Genomic DNA, 12,393 nt, shown 5'->3' with positions numbered 1-12,393 from the left:
GACCATGGACACACACCGCCGAATTAATGTGCTTAGTGTGGCCGCATGCACTCAACTTTATACAATCTGTTTTACAAAACCGGTTTATGTAAAATCGGAATAATCCCGTAGTGTAGACGTACCCTTGGGTAGTAGGAAGCCTTCCACTACGTTGACATATCTGGCCAAGTGAAAGCCTGCCTTAAAGAGCCATCATGCCTGGTTGCAGGTGGAAATGGAGTATCAGATGTACCTGTTTTCAAAATTAACTAATAAACTTTTAGGAAAGGAGGTAACACAACTTTGATTAAGTGGGAGCCCTTCCTCAAGCCCTGAGGAAGAAAAGAAGAGAGAAATTAACAAACGGACAAACACCCCCTAAACTGTCTTTGCTCAAACTTTTAAAAAAGTTACCTTCAGGCATACTTTGACCAGGACTCTCAAAAGATTTCAGCTTGAAAGGTGAAAGCTTTAGAAAGTTTAATACAGGATCTTTGCATGGAAACACTTCAGCAGCCTTAGCCATATGTGTTGGTAGCTGGAGCTAAATGTTAAAATTGTCTAATACACAGATTAAGGAAAGAGTGTCTGTACTTCTGGGTAGAATGCTTAAATTATCCAAAAGTATAAAGTCTGGTTTAAAAGTCATGAAATACTTATAATACATAATCTGCAGTACCTCAAATTAGGGTTAATAAATTCGATACAGTTAAAAGTATTAGCATCCAAATATTTGGGCACATCACTTATAAGAGGTTATACTAAGAGTAGATTATGGAAAGCAAATATAGCAATGAGTGTAGATTGTCCCTCAGTAATTGAGAATTTAGGCTAGGTTGTCCCTCAGTAAATACAATCCATCACAGAAGTATTTCAGTTACTTTCCTGACTTCACTTCTCAATGGCACTCCAGCTCACCTCTCCTGTATTGCCGATGTCTGGTGATATGTTCTAAATAGATGTCCCCCGACTACCTGATGGCGTCCGATACCATGAGTTGCCGCATCAGCTGAGCATAGCACTGATTGATTTCATATTCCCACAACACTCACTCATTACTGGGGCCTCATGCGCCCAGGGACCAGAGCTATAGTACTATCCCAAGCAACCCAATATGGACATAGACATCATTTCCAAATTGTCATTTTCAGGCCTGGTTGTCTCCTAGTACATCAGTGCACAGTGACACCATGAAGGGAAATTATCTCAATCCTTCAGCCCTCTCCTCTGGCTAGCTGAAGAGTGAAGCTGATGAGTTCTGGAGAGTGCCTTGGCTAGTCGTAGGAGCTCATTTCCTTCTTTCCCCCCATTTCCAGATGTGTCGCCAGGAGGAGTCATCCAGCACTGACTTGGAGAAAACACGTCTGGAGTCAAGTCGCCGTGGAGATGCATTGGCTAAAGTATCCAGAGAAAAGGAAGCCCTGGTTCGTGAGAAGGCAGCACTGGAGGTGCGACTAGGGGCTGTGGAGCGGGACAGACGTGGCCTTTCAGAGCAGCTGGCAGAGCTCAGGTGAGGTTGGGGAGGTGAGGGCCTTGTGCAGCACACAGATATATTTGTTGGATCTAATTGTCACTTAGCACTGAGTAGCTGGAATAGCATAGGTCGACTTACCTCCATAGTGAAGACGTGCCCTGAGAGAGTGCTTTCCATCTGAGGATCACTATATGTTTTGCGAACAGCCTCACCATCTCTGAGAGGTAGGGCCATTTTAATATCCATGTGCCAGGGCCAGGGTTTGCTCAGCCGGACAGCAGCTCAACAGGAGTCACAAGAGAAAACCCGAAGTCCCAGTGAGGATTTATTTTTGGTACAAGCTTAATAAACTGAAGCAGAAGTATCTGCCCATGTCCCTTTCCTGCAACATAGTACTGGGTAAACTCCAAAACAATCCAACATAATTCTTCTATATTTGGTTCCTCAGCTCTGACAGAGTGAGCTGTCCCTGGGCCATCCTCTTTGGCACGAGCTGTTTGCTTGGATCCAAGTGCTCATCGGGATTGTGGAGTGGAGTCTGAGGCTTCAGAGGCTGAGTTTTCTGCAGGCTGCACTCTTCTGTTGATTGAGCAGACACCATTCCCTGATTACAACTCCACAGATTTTGGAGAGGGCACTTCTGGATCTAAGGCTTTGACCTGAGGACAGTCAGGGTCAGTCCCACATCCAACTTAGATGGAGCTAGAGACTTATTCTGAAGGTGCTGGGAACCCAGAAACCTTCAGGGATCCATTTCTATGTTTGCTTATGTTGGGAATGATGGTGGGTCGTAGGAATGTGCCACAGACAGAGATTCCATTTTCCCTTGGTCCTCTGCGGCCTCTTTTGATTTCTAATCCTTCCCTGTTTTATGGATCCTTTACTCCTGAGCCTTGCTGACCTGTAGGAACAGGCATCAAGGAGAAATTGTTTGGTCCTCATAGAGGTCTCCCTGTTGGATGGGGGAGCAGGCTGATGGCGGACACAGTGTTGGTATATAATACTCTAAATACTTTTATTGATTACAATATAAACCCCACTCACTCCACATTCATACCCATTTCATACTGCATCAGAGTCTGACCATTAGAACAAAGTCCCGATGGCCAGTTGAGGTCCGCTTCCAGTCATAAGGTCTGGGGAGCCAGCGTTTCACACCTCTTCAAAATTAGGGCTCTGGATCGATGTCTGACTCCAAATTGCAGATATCATAGACAACCATTTATAGTCCATTCCATTTCGTCATCTGTCCTTTACCTTTTCCAAGAAAACAGTCCTGGGCAGGCCACCAAAGTCTAAGGCATTTCATTTCCCTCAATTTTTGTCCACAGCTCCACAGCTGTAGCGAATACATTGCTGTGACAACACTACTAATGTTATTTCTTTTCCTGCTGATTCTTTATCTTTCCCATGGACACAACAAGTTGTTTTGCACAGAACTGTCCGTGACCATTCGCAGCCTTAAATCCTTGCTTCGGTTGCCAGCACGCAACCCACATACTCATCTCAAGCATACTTCACACACACTAGGCCCACTGGCCTATAACGTATTACAATGTATTCCTATATATGTGTATATATGTGTCACAACATATATGATTATATCCCAAAAATATTACACTATTTTTGCTTCTGCATCAGGATCAAATATCTGAATGATCCTCTGGTCCAGAGAGAGCTTACTGTTAGTTGCCATGATGCCATGGAAGAGTATGGTTCTTCTTAAGTATCTGGGCTACCAGAATAATTCAGAGAATGAAGAGCCTATCTTATGAGAGGAGACAAAGGGCTTGGTTTGTTTAGCCTAGGAAAGTGAAGGCTGAAAGGGGATCTGATTGTTCTCTATAAATAAATTAGGGAGTAAACAAGGACACTCAGAAGACTGAAGACTCCAACAGAGGAGACTGGCCCAGATTTCTAGGGGAAAACCTATGTACTATGAAAACCTATGTACTTCTTGTGCCAACATTGTCCTTTAGTTTAAACAGTTCCTCTCTCTCCCAGGGAGAGAGAGGAACAGTTTAAACTAAAGGACAATGTTGGCACAAGAAGAAATGGGTATAAACTGGCCATAAATAGATTTAGGCTAGAAATTAAAAGAAGGTTTCTAGCCATCAGAGGAATGAGGTTCTAGAGCAGTCTTTCAATAGGAGTTCCGGGGGCAAGAAACCCAGTTAATTTTAACATAGTTCTTGATACATTCCTGGCTGAGATTAGGTGTTGTAGTTGCCTTCAATAATAGGGGACTGGACTCGATAACTCAGGAGGTCCCTTCCAGCCCTATGTTCCGATGTGAGGAAAAGGAGTATTGCATCCCATTTTGGGCCCCCCACTACAGAAAGGATATGGACACATTGGAGAGAATCCAGTGAAGGGCAACAAAAATTATTAGGGGGCTGGGGCACATGACTTAGGAGGAGAGGCTGAGGGAACTGGGGTTATTTAGTCTGCAGAAAAGAAGAGTGAGAAGGGATTTGATAGCAGCCTCCAACTACCTGAAGGGGGGTTCCAAAGAAAATGAAGCTAGGTGGTTCTCAGTGGTAGCAGATGACAGAACAAGGAACAAAGGTCTCAAGTTGCAGTGGGGGAGGTTTAGGTTGGATATTAGGAAAAACTATTTCAGTGAGAGGGTGGTGAAGCATTGGAATGAGTTACCTAGGAAGGTGGTGTTTTTAAGGCCCAGCTTGACTGGGGTGGAATGGCCTGGCTGGGATGATTTAGTTGGGGTTGGTCCTGCTTTGAGCAGAGGGTTGGACTAGATGACCTCCTGAGGTCTCTTCCAAGCATAATCTTCTATGATTTTATGAAGAGGAACAGGAGAATCATAGATTCTAGGGCCAGATGGGACCATTGTGATCATCTTGTGATAGGATCTTCAGGGTGCAGACTGGGATGGTAGGACCATTGCGCCCCCTTAACTCTCCAGCCTGGCCTGTCTCTCACAATGCTTTGCAAGTGACATGTAGCAAACCCCTCCAGGCGCTGTTATCACTCAACACAATGGCATGTGGAGCCCCACACCCAGCATGATTGCATGAATGCTTCCTGAGCCACTCGTGAATCACACAGAGAAAGGCACCAGCCAAATCCCCCCAGCTCCCAGCCTTGTACCTCAGGAATATACCATCTTGCACTGCTTGAGACCCTTTCTTGAGCAATGCAAATGTATTAATTGGTTCACCACTTCATCAATGGAAAGTGGATATACACCAGCCTTTGTAAACCTGAGCAGATTTACCAAACACTTCAGGCAAGCTCATTGGTAAAGGTAAACAGTTAAATAAATGTATTGACTACAAAAGATAGATTTTAAGTGAGAGGTAAAAAGTCAGAGTTAGCTACCAAGAAAAATAAAATAAAAGCACGCAATCTAAACTCTCAACCCTATTAGACTGGGCAACATCTAGATTAAGATATCACCCCACTGGAAATTGCAGTTCATAGTACATAGGTTTTCCCCTAGAAATCTGGGCCAGTCTCCTCTGTTGGAGTCTTCAGTCTTCTGAGTGTCCTTGTTGCTTGCAGCTTAGGTGGAGGAAGGAGAAAGGCCAAGTATGGGGCCACTCTGTTCTGTTTTAGACCTTTAGTCCCATGTGCTTGGAGAACACAAGACCAGGCATATCTGGTGGGCACTGCTGCGTCCCCAGGCAAGGTTGAACAATTCCCCTTGGTGTGGCCTCATGCAGGTGAGTCATTGCATTGTAGCTCCCTTGCTGGACAGTGGTGGTTGATGGTTGTTCGACACCTGCCCGCACATTGGTTACTTTCCTTGCTGTTGTCTCAGAGTCTCTAGGGAGCTAACATCTGGCCAATTCCCCAACTTATAGCATGTTTTAGTGACAACCATACACCACAATCTCATAACTTCATATGTGCCAATGATATATATATTTAGATAGAACAATGACTTTCAGCAGTTCATAATCTTTCTCCTGATACCTCACATGGTCTGATTTATAGCAATGTCACAATTATTTATAAGTAAAGAATATGGGGGATACAAGGTGCTCGCCCAAGGTATAGAATTTCACACATCTAGTCCAACTTCCTGTGTAACAAAGGTCATAGAACTTCCCCAAAATAATCCCTAGAGTTTATCTTGTAGAAAAACAAGAGATAATTACTGGACCTAGAGAACAAGCTGTTCCTCTTCTGCCTCTCTTGTGAAGTGGTTAGAAATAGTTCTTCATCCCCTCTAGGTGATTTTTAGAGGCTTCCAGAAATGGCCAGCTTATATTGGTGATGCCTTTGACTTCAAAAACTAAGCAAGTACATCAGAAAGTTCAAATTTTGTATGGTGATTTTGACTTCTGTGATTTCTTCCCTAAGTCCAGGAGATTGATTTGTGGCCTTTGACGTCAAAGACATATACTTTCACACATCCATCATATATCAGTACACAGAAATTCTTGTATTCTGGGTAACAGCAGTTATCCGTCCAGAGCAGTTCTCTGATATTGACTACGGTCTCTTTACAGCTTTTGATACTCAGAGCTGTTCTTTGTGTATGCATCTGTCAAGGTTCCTTCCCCACTCTGAAATCTAAGGTACAGATATGGAGACCTGCATGAGAACCCCTAAGCTTAATTACCAGCTTAGATCTGGTTTTGCTGCCACCACCCAAATCATTTAAGAGTTATTTGGGAAACTCTGTCTACCTCCCCCCAGAATATCTCCCTCTCAAGTACTATAACCCTTCCCTGGGCAGCCTTGAAAGACTCCTCCATCAGTTCCCTGGTGAACACCGATCCAAACCCTTGGATCTTAAAACAAGGAGAAATTAACCATTCCCCCTCCTTTTCCCCCCCCACCAAATTCCTGGTGAGTCCAGATCACCCCCTTGGATCTTAAAACAAGGAAAAATCAATCAGGTTCTTAAAAAAGAAGGCTTTTAATTAAAGAAAGAAAGGTAAAAAATCATCTTTGTAAAATCAGGATGGAAAATAACTTTACAGGGTAATCAGATTCAAAGAGCCCAGAGGAACCCCCTCTAGCCTAAGATTCACAGTTACAGCAAACAGAGGTAAATCCTCTTCGCAAAAAGGAACATTTACAAGTTGAGAAAACAAAGATAAACCTAACACGCCTTGCCTGGCTGTTACTTACAAGTTTGAAATATGAGAAACTGGTTCAGAAAGATTTGGAGAGCATGGATTGATGTCTGGTCCCTCTTAGTCCCAAGAGCGAACAACCCCCAAATCAAAGAGCACACAAATACAAGTCTTCCCCCCACCAAGATTTGAAAGTATCTTGTCCTCTTATTGGTCCTTTGGGTCAGGTGTCAGCCAGGTCACCTGAGCTTCTTAACCCTTTACAGGTAAAAGGATTTTGGTGTCTCTGGCCATGAGGGATTTTATAGTATTGTACACAGGAGGGCTGTTACCCTTCCCTTCATAGTTATGACAGTGTCAGTGTGGACCCCACACTAGAGGCGCTGTGCCCTTGTGCACGGAACCAGATTTTTTTGAAGAGCATTGTCAGTTAGAGGCTATACATGCATCCTGTACTGCCGCATGCTGCTTTATGAGGCTATAAAAGCCAGGGTGTCCACAACCCTCCCACAGTTCCCTCTTACTGCTTCTGGCAGTGAGACAGAACTTAGCAGATATCAGACCCATGGACTTTATCTCCAGCTAAATTTCTCAAAAAAAAAAAAGTCCTACAAATCTTCTTAGATTCCTCAGAACCATCTTCATTATTTATTTTTGTTCCCTAGTCTGTTCTAGCACTTGTTGAACCAAAAGCTGCCTGCAGACCCTGGTGTCCAGGCCCCCCCATACAAGGGCCCCCTGCATAGGCTCTTAGAATGGGAAATTCAAAACCCACAGGCTTTAAGCCTTGTCTGCCCTGCAATGAGCTAATTCCTCTGAAAGATGGGCCCTGCAGATGCCTATTCTGCTTGAGATAGTCTCATGTCCCAAGCCAGTGCTCTGTCTGCCTCTTCTCTGCAAGAACTAGCAAGTCAAGGGGTACAAGGCTGAAACTCCATCTTCTGAAGCAATCTATGAGAGTGGCATCTGATCCAGAAAAGCCAAGCCTGAAGACCCCTTTGATGGCCAAACCCACATCTTCCAGCAATCCATCTAGCAGGCAGACAACTCTGAAGATTTCTGCAGAAAAAGAGGCACCAAAAGCTGACCTGGCACTAGCATCAGCATTGGCACTAGTACCAATCCTGGCACTGAAGTCATCAGTGGCTCCCTCCATGATGATGACACTGGTCACAGATTTGTCAGGGACAAGGTGGGGGCCCACTTACACCACCTGTAAATGCTAGGCTTGTGGTCCCAGGATGATTTCAAGCACCACACAAACGTTTTTGAACCGAGAGCCATCAGACTGGCTTAGATAGCATTCCCACCAGTCCTCCAAAATGCCACAGAGTAGGTCCTGATAGACAACACTTTGGCAATTACTATATAAACAAGCAGAGAGGCACCTGATCATCTCCACTGTGCCGGGAGATGATTGAGTGCTGGGAGTGGTGTCATCAGCATGGAAATGGACTGCATGGAAGTGGCCCATTAACTTCAGTTTACCTGGAATGATCCCTTGAAATATGTGTTAACTATTTATGATAAACAATGTGTTCCACCATATATATAGCTGTGACACTCTGTGTACAGAATCCAAGACCTGAAGAATAGCTCAGTGTAAGTTCAAAAGCTTGTCTCTCTCATCAACGGAAGTTAGTCCAGTAAAAGATATTATCTCATCCACTGTGTCTCTCTAATATCTGGGGACTGACATGACTACAGCTACACTGCAAGTGCAAGAGATTCATTATTGCTCTGTATTTATATCTTGCAGATCAGCAAAGGAGATCTTAGAATCCAGCCTGTTTGAGGCTCAGCAGCAGGTGTCTCAGTGGGAGTTCACTAGGGGTCAGTTGGAAATCAAGGTTCAAACAGTCACCCAGGCCAAAGAGGTGATACAAGGTAAGAGGCTGAGAAGCACAGCCCACCGGAGATTCCCCTTCTGTGGATGGGGCAGAGGGACCTCTGGGGAGTGAGAGATGGACATGGCTCTTTCCCTGTCTGGGACAGAGAAGGCTCTGGCATGGTGCAGCTGAGCCCTTAATAGCTCAAGGAAGGGAGAGGGGTTCACACTCTTGCCATGTCTCCTCTTGTGCAGGAGAAGTGAAGTGCCTTCGTTGTGAGCTGGAAACAGAGAGATCCAGAATGGAGCGGGAGCGGGAGGATATGGCTCAGCAGCTCTCACGGACAGAGCAGCAATATCAAGATACCCTTAGCCTTCGTCAAGCTGTGTACGAGGAGGAAATGAACAAGCTCCTGCAAGAGCTGGTAGGTGGTAGGATGGCCATTGTCAAAGGGCAAAGGCAGTGGATTTGAATGGTTAAGACCAGGCCATCCCCTGGGCCCATTTTAATGTTTTCATTAATGTTTATTGCTCTCCTCAGACACTGTACTGACCCTCCCTGTACAATGTTTGTCACTGCAGCCTTGTATGATTTACTAACAACACCTTGTATGCTGGATTCCATTCCACTGCAAGACAGCTAGGACGTTCCAAAACTCTAAAGCTTTGTTTGGTCTCTTTGAGGTGCATGTGCTTCATGTACAGACTTGCTGCCAGAACATGGCTATGTTCATACAATTACTTTGTGATCATGACTGTGGGGATAACAAAAAATAGAAGACTACTAAGTACAGTAAGAATGAGAATCTCAATGCCTGTTAATTTCTAATAGGAATTGGGCATCCAGATCCCTCAGACAATTTTGAAAATCCTTTGTTACATAATCTATTCTATAGAGGAAAAATAGAAGTATATCCTGTACAGCAGATATTTGCAGTGGACCATTTTTAAGCAATCCATAGACTGTGATGTGTATGCACACAACGTTTATGAAACAATGAACAAATCTGGGAAAACTTTAACTTGTTTGCAGATGCTCTTCAAGCAGAAGAGGGTGATGTTCATGGAATAAATGTTATGAATAATTTGACAGCTCTAAATTAAAGTTGCTGTTTAATATGGGTCTGTCAGTCATGGCTGCGTGTACAGCTGGGTATGATGGTGTTCCTAAAATTTGGTCTGCAGACCTGTGCTGGTCCATATAGCTTCTCCAAGTGGATATTGGGGCTGCTTGCATCATAGAGGCAATCAAGTCAAACAACACAGTCTCTCAGTATGTGTTGCTCTTCAAGTAGAGCTTCCTCTCATGCCTTTGCTTGTTTGGGCTGTTGCCCTGGAGGTGAAGTTTGTTATCAAGCCTCATTCTTTGTTGGGTGTTCAAGGGGAATATAATTGTGAACAATTTGCAGACAATACCACAGTGGAACGGAAGAAACACAATGGTGTCAAAGCTGAGCTTCAGTGGGACCTGAAGAGATTAGATTGGGGGCAACAGGAAACAAAGGCATGAAGTTCTGACAAAGTGCTGAATTGCTGATTTAACTCGGGCTCTTACTCACATATGGTCCCTAACCCACCTCCCAGCTGAAAACTCAGACCTCTCACCCAAGCTTGATAGTGCTTTCTGCCTGGTCTAGCTGATCCATTCTGGGTTGTAGGCTTAAGCCCGGGTGTCACTTTGACCCAGGTTGGTAACATACCTATTTTACAGTGAGGACACAGGCTAAACCTCTCAAGTGCAGATAGTCCTCCAGCGCCTTCCCACAATTCTCCCAGTGTGCCCAGGATTGTGGGATTTTCCCACAATTCACTGGGAAAGAATTAGAGCAGCTCAGTTTGGTGCAGCACAGAGAACCATAGGATGTACCGCCAGAAGTCTTAGCATCTCACATAGGTGAATCCATCCACTGTAGACACAGCAACTCTCATATGGCTCTGCAGTGTGACTGCTCACACCTGAATTAGACCAACCCGGGTACTGATCCCCCGAGTTAACTCTGCCGTACAGACCTGATCAGAGAGAGGAAATAACTAGGGATCTACCAAATTCACAGTCCATTTTGGCCAATTTCATGGTTATAGGATTTTAAAAATCATAAATTTCATGATTTCAGATATTTAAATCTGAAATTTCACAGTGTTGTAACGGTAGGGGTCCTGACCCAAAAGGGGGTAGTGGGGAAATTGCAAGGTTATTGTAGGGGGGTCGTGGTATTGCCACCCTTACTTCTGCGCTGCTGCTGGTCACAACACTGCCTTCAGAGTTGGGTGGCTGGAGAGCAGTATCTGCTGGCCGGGAGCCCAGCTCTGAAGACAGCGCCACTGCCAGCAGCAGCATAGAAATAAAGATGGTATGGTATTGTCACCCTTACTTCTGTGCTGCTGCCTTCAGAGCTGGGCCCTCGGCCAGCAGCCACCACTGTCGGTCCGCCCGTTGCCACCCTTACTTCTGTGCTGCTGCTGACAGTGCTGCCTTCAGAGCTGGGCACCTGGCCAGCAGCCACTGCTTTCCAGACACCCAGCTCTGAAAGCAGTGCAGAAGTAAGGGTGGCAACGCCACGATCCCACTACGATAATCTTGTAACCCCCGCCCTGCAACCTCCTTTTGGGTTGGGACCCCCAGTTTGAGAAATGCTGGTCTCCCCTGTGAAATCTGTATAGCATAGGGTAGTAGTACACAAAAGACCAGATTTTCACGACCGTGATGCATTTTTCACAACTGTGAATTTGGTAGAAATAACCAATCCAGTGACACACAGGGGAGATGTAAGTAAAGCTGTATCTCAGTGCCTTGGAGGGAGTTTACCATCTCACTTTAACCCTGTCCTAATGTTACTTGTCATGTGATCAAATACGGTATTTTTTGTATTGCTGTTTATTTATCCGGTGCTGGAGGAGCAATGCTGTGTGGGATTAAGACTGGGAAATGGAAGGAGAAATTGCTCAGTGTTGACACCCAGGCACAGTAGGGCAGGATGAACTAGACACATAAAACTCTTTACACAGCCCCTGCACCCACAAACAGATGATGACTTTTCCCAGTAGCTCAGTTACCTGAAATTAGTCAGCAATTGGTGTATGTGAAGAGGGATTTCATGCACGCTGTTTGTGGCTACTGTTGCTTTATGGTTTGCTACTGGTAACATGCTGCATACAGTGGCTAGTTGGGGTTGCCTGATCAAGTCACTCCTCTGGTCGAGGAGGCATAGAGAGCACATAGCTTGTGACAGTGGCTGGTGGTGGTAGGCGTGAGTACCCTTCCTCCTCAACTCCTTGCAGGGGCCAGGCAACAGTGGTTGAAAGTGGCTCCTGCAGGTGTGCAAAGGCTCCTTTCTCAGAATCTTCCCTGCTGCTGCTGCTGCTGCTGCTGCTATTATGTGACCTGCCATGGGGCACGACATCCAACCCCAAGTTCAGGAGGACCCTGGGACTGGCTCTGCAATCAACTATGTTCAGAAGGCCTGACAACCAGGGGTTGAAATTCTGCCCAGGCTCACAGATTGATATGAAACAGCCACCTGAGGCTCTGGCACATTGCAGAGGGTTGCCCGAGAGGTGTAATAATGCAGAAGTGAGGAGGAGCCTCAGAAGAGCTGCAGGAACCTGTGCTCCTTTCCTGCTGGACTTGGCTGAGGGAGGCCATGAAGTAGCTCCACACTGTCTGGCCCAGCCTGAATCATGGGGGCGGGTCTCCTCATTCTTTATGCAGTTTACGCTTAGTATGCATTAATCAAAATGTTGAATTAAGCCCTGCGATTACAGGAAATAAGAGTAGAAGCAAATACTGGGGATGGTGATGCAGAAAATCCTACAGGAACAGAGGGAGAGAATCCTCACAGGAGGGAGGGTCAGCAGGTGGAGGGAGGTGGGGTGCTGTTTCCCCTCCAAGGTCACTAGGAGTCCCCTTGGAAAATAACTTCTTCTGTCCCTGTCCCCAGCACTGCCAGTAACGTGTATGCTGTTGATGCTTCATGTTGGTGGAGGGAACTCTGACCTGGGCCTTTGGCTGGTGCCATATCAGCAAGCTGTGATATGAGGAGGTGGCCTAAGTCTGAAGCACC

At 45.5% G+C, this 12,393-nt stretch overlaps 1 protein-coding gene across 9 annotated transcripts in view; it reads left to right on the top strand.

Annotated features, from left to right (window-relative positions):
- The window catches only part of CEP250 (centrosomal protein 250), a 138,597-nt gene that overhangs the window by 80,850 nt on the left and 45,354 nt on the right, over positions 1-12,393 (top strand). For all 9 annotated transcript variants that reach the window (XM_075072360.1, XM_075072357.1, XM_075072359.1 and 6 more), the window contains 3 exons: positions 1,296-1,489; positions 8,264-8,391; positions 8,588-8,757. In XM_075072360.1, coding sequence (XP_074928461.1) covers positions 1,296-1,489; positions 8,264-8,391; positions 8,588-8,757 — 492 coding nt within the window. The remainder of the gene's footprint in view (positions 1-1,295; positions 1,490-8,263; positions 8,392-8,587; positions 8,758-12,393) is intronic.

This window comes from Chelonoidis abingdonii, chromosome 14 (assembly GCF_003597395.2).
Source record: "Chelonoidis abingdonii isolate Lonesome George chromosome 14, CheloAbing_2.0, whole genome shotgun sequence".
In the NCBI taxonomy this organism is placed as follows: domain Eukaryota; kingdom Metazoa; phylum Chordata; order Testudines; family Testudinidae; genus Chelonoidis; species Chelonoidis abingdonii.
Note: the sequence above shows the minus strand (reverse complement) of the source record. Positions and strands in the feature narration are given on the sequence as shown.